The following is a 4,017-nucleotide window of genomic DNA, read 5'->3' as shown; positions in this document are numbered from 1 at the left end:
TTAAAGAAAAACCCTCAAAAAAAAAAAAAAAAAAAAGAAAGAAAAGAAAGCTGGATCTCACATGACCAACTGCAGTTCAAATCCCAGGTCCCAGAGGCTTGAAAAAACATGCCAAGCATGCATGCATGCATGCCCCAAATCCTAATGGGATGGAGAAACAGAGGAAGGACTGTGGCAGGGGTGCTTTCTCTCTTTCTCTGGAGAGCACACCCGTACTCCAGGAAAAAAAAAATAATAAAGAACCCTAAGAACAATTTTTAAATTTTAGAGTCAAACTTTAACAGTGTGCTTCCACTGGCCAGCAGGTAGTGTGGTAGTTAAGGCCCTGGACTCCCACATGGCCGACCATGGTTCAAACCAAAGCCCAGACCTGACAACTTGCTTTCTCATGATTTCTCTCTTTCTCTTTCTCTCTCTGGTGAGCACGTGCCCTATAGCAAATTAAAAATAATAAAAATAAAATAAATAATTTTAAAAGAAGGGGAAAAAAACTGTATGACCCATTTAATCTTTTTTTAATAATTTTTTATTTTTATTTTATTTACTCATTCATTCATTAGTTTGACCAGAGAGAGACAGAGGGTGAGAATGAGAGAGAGAGGAAATGAGAAATCAAGCCACCAGATTCAAGACTCGAACCTGGTCGACCGTGTGGGAGTGTCCAGCGCCTTAACCACCACGCCACCAGCTGGTCCCCAACCCATTTAATCTTAATCACGTACTCTATTTTCTTTCTTTCTTTCTTTCTTTCTTTCTTTCTTTCTTTGATTTTTGCTATAGGACACCTGGGCTCACTAGACAGACAGAAAGCAAGAAATCACCCCCTAGTGAGATGGCCATGCCACAATCTCTTCTTCTCCACTCTCCTCTCCAAATCTCGGGCACGCACACACACGCACCCACTATGAGTTAAGCCACTGGGTCTGGGACTCAAACAGTGGTAGGCCATGAGGGAGTGCAGCGACATCACCACTAGCCATCTTTTTTTTTTTTTTTTTTGGAGAGATTTTCACTGTAGGGCGCGTGCGCTCGCCAGACAGACAGAGAGAGACATAGAGACAGAAAGCGAGAAATCACCCCCCAGAGGGGATGGTCACGCCGCAATCCCTTCTCCTCCATTCTCCTCTTGGGATCTTGGGCATGTACGCACACGCGCCCGGCGTGAGTTTTAAGCCACCGGGTCCGGGACACGAACCGCGGTCGACTACGTGGGAGTCCAGCGACATAGCCATTACACTAACTGCTGGTTCCCACCACTAACCATCTTCAGGCCCTCTGCTTTCTTCTCATGCCATACAGTGAGTGCACTCACCAGGGAGAGACAGGAAGCAAGAAAGCACCTCCCGATGGAGTGTGCTCATCATAAGCCCGTCTCCATTTCCCCAACCAGTCAGGATTTGGGGCATGCACTCACGTTCCTGACAGGACTTTCATGCCACTGGGGCCAGGAATCGATCCATGGTCAGCCATGTGGGGGCCTGGCTTTCTATGCACAGCACTTAACCACTACACTAACCATGGCAGCCCAATCACTACTCTAATAATAAACAAACAAACAAACGCCTGAGAAGGCATTTGTAAAAATCAAACTCATGCTGAGATGACAGACCTGTCTCTGAGGGCAATACCAAATCAAGAGATCAAAACTTTTTGAGTAGAAGCAGCTCTGTGGCAGAGTCATGGATAAGGGTGACTACTTCTAAGAGAACAGTGCACATTTGGACGTATGTAAGTCAAGCTATGTTCCTTACATTTTAACTGGCTTTATTTTGGTGTTTGATATGTTGAAACAGAATATCTAAAAACAGAGAACTAAATTTACTCCTTAGATCTGTTTCATGAGACTGACATAAAAGTGTTAAAGTAAGTATTAGAAGGCATTTTAGAACAAAACTAAATTTGAATATTTAAATAAAACACTTAAAAATTCCTCTCTCCTTTTTAGGTAGAGATTTCCATTTTAGCAGGATCTACTTTTAGATATCATAAGCCAGCATACCAAGCAGATAAACTGTCATATATATCTTCAAAGATAAAATAGGGGCCTATACAGGCTGTGTTAAGTACACATGTTATCCAATGTTAATTATAAATAGTAACACGTCAAGATGTACCAGGATCCCAGTACTAAGGAAGCTGTGTGCTAGATCATGTGCTAGCATGGCCTTGCTAAAGCCCTGGGAAGGGGATATTCCTCACCAATGAGAACTGCAGCTTCGGAAAGTCACACAGCTAACTCAGGCCACTGAGCTGATCGGTGACAGAGCTACAATCCACGATCAAGCTCTCGGGCTGCCCTGTAGCCAAATTCCAAGATCCTTGCCCTAGAGGCTTGGATAACACACCAGAGTGTGTGCACATGGACCAAAGCTGTCAACAGGGTGCAGAGGAGGAGGAGGGACTGCGGCGTGGCCATGCCCCGTGGGGATGCTCTCTCTCTCCGTCTGCCTCTCTGTGGCAAGCAATGTGCTCTCTGGCAAATTAGGGGGAAAAAAGAATAAAGCCAAACTCTTGACTTTTTTTGCTCTGTATTTGTGACTACTGACTGTATTCCTGGAATACGTTACCTCAGAAATAGAGAAAACATGCCACATCCTTCAGACACGACAAGGCAGAGAGGGTCCACATGACTGCTGCTTCTTCCTCCCTCTGCATGAGGCGCGATGGCAAAGCAGCAAGGACCTCAACAGAAGCTCACAAGGTATTAGAGATACACCAGACTTATGCAACCCTCGAGAGCTGTTACCTCCTGAAGAACTGCATCTTAAAATACATTAATGTACTATATAATAACAAATTAAAATACGTTGAAAGAATGGTATTATTCTAGCCTATACTTCAATAACTTTCAAGATAGTTTTTTGCTATAGGGCACGTGGCTCACCTAAGGAAGCAGAGAGGAGTGAGAAGGCACCTCCCTGGGGGTGGGGAGAAGGCCGCACCGCAGTTCCTTCTCCATCCTGCTCTTGGGATTCTGGGCGTGCATGCACAGGGACAGGCAGGATTTTCAAGCCGCTGGCCCAGGATTTATACTGTGCGGTCGGACATATGGGATCTACCCACTGTAACTTCTATGCCGCCTGCTGGGTCCTGTTGTTAAATCATTTCAAAAGGCCACTATACAATTACAGCATAAAGAGGTGGTCCTGTGATTCCCACAAAGGGTATGATATTTCTTCCTACAGTAAAATTTAAATAAAAAGAAAAGGATGCACATGTGTCCTAAGGCAAAATAGATAAAGAAAGAAAGAAAAGAAAACTGGTTCAGGAAATACTTTTTTAAAAAAATATTTCATTTCATTTCATTACTTATTTTAATTTGACCAGAGAGAGAGACAGAGAGTGGGAAAGAGAGGAAGCAAGACACCAGCAGGTCCAGGACTCGAACCTCAGTCGGCCATGTGGGAGTCCAGCGCCATTAACCACCACAACACCTGCTGGCCCCAGGAAATATTCTGAATACCAATTCACGTATTTAATGCTACAGAACTTCAGAATTCACAAATTTCTCTATCTGCTAAAAAGCTCTGTACGTCCAACTCTGTAGAAGTGTGCAAAAGAGATTAAAGCTACAAAAGCATGCCTCAACTACACGTGCACTACAAAGAGCCAAGTCAAATGCAGTGCCATTAAAAATTTCATACTTTGAGGGCCAGCAGTTAGCATAACGGCTATGTCGCTGGACTCCCACGTAGTCAACCACAGTTTGCATCCCAGACCCGGTGGCTTAAAACTCACGCCAGGCGTGTGTGCGTGCGTGCCCAAGATCCCGAGAGGAGAATGGAGGAGAAGGAATTGTGGCGTGGCCATCCCCCCTGAGGGGTGATTTCTTGCTTTCTGTCTCTCTGTCTCTCTCTGTCTGGTGAGCATACACGCCCTATAGCAAAAACCTCTTAAAAAAAAATCTTAAACAAAAATTTAAAAAATTCATACTTTGGGGGCCAGCAGGGGGAGTGGTGGTTAAGGCACTAGACTCCCACATGGCCGACCATGATTTGAGTCTTGGACTTGGCGGCT

At 44.5% G+C, this 4,017-nt stretch overlaps 1 protein-coding gene across 9 annotated transcripts in view; it reads right to left on the bottom strand.

The window, feature by feature from the left end:
• Positions 1-4,017, bottom strand: part of ZMYM6 (zinc finger MYM-type containing 6) — a 60,353-nt gene that overhangs the window by 36,532 nt on the left and 19,804 nt on the right. The window contains exon 1 of one of the 9 annotated variants that reach the window (XM_027771953.1): positions 2,568-3,223. The exons of the other annotated variants lie outside the window; for them this stretch is intronic. Within the exon in view, the coding sequence (XP_027627754.1) occupies positions 2,568-2,587 (20 nt within the window). The 5' untranslated portion in view covers positions 2,588-3,223. Of the gene's footprint in view, positions 1-2,567; positions 3,224-4,017 lie in introns of those variants that run through there. 9 annotated transcript variants of the gene reach the window in all.

This window comes from Tupaia chinensis, unplaced genomic scaffold (genome assembly GCF_000334495.1).
Source record: "Tupaia chinensis unplaced genomic scaffold, TupChi_1.0 Scaffold000239_1, whole genome shotgun sequence".
NCBI lineage: Eukaryota > Metazoa > Chordata > Mammalia > Scandentia > Tupaiidae > Tupaia > Tupaia belangeri.
This window is presented reverse-complemented; position numbering and strand designations above follow the sequence as displayed.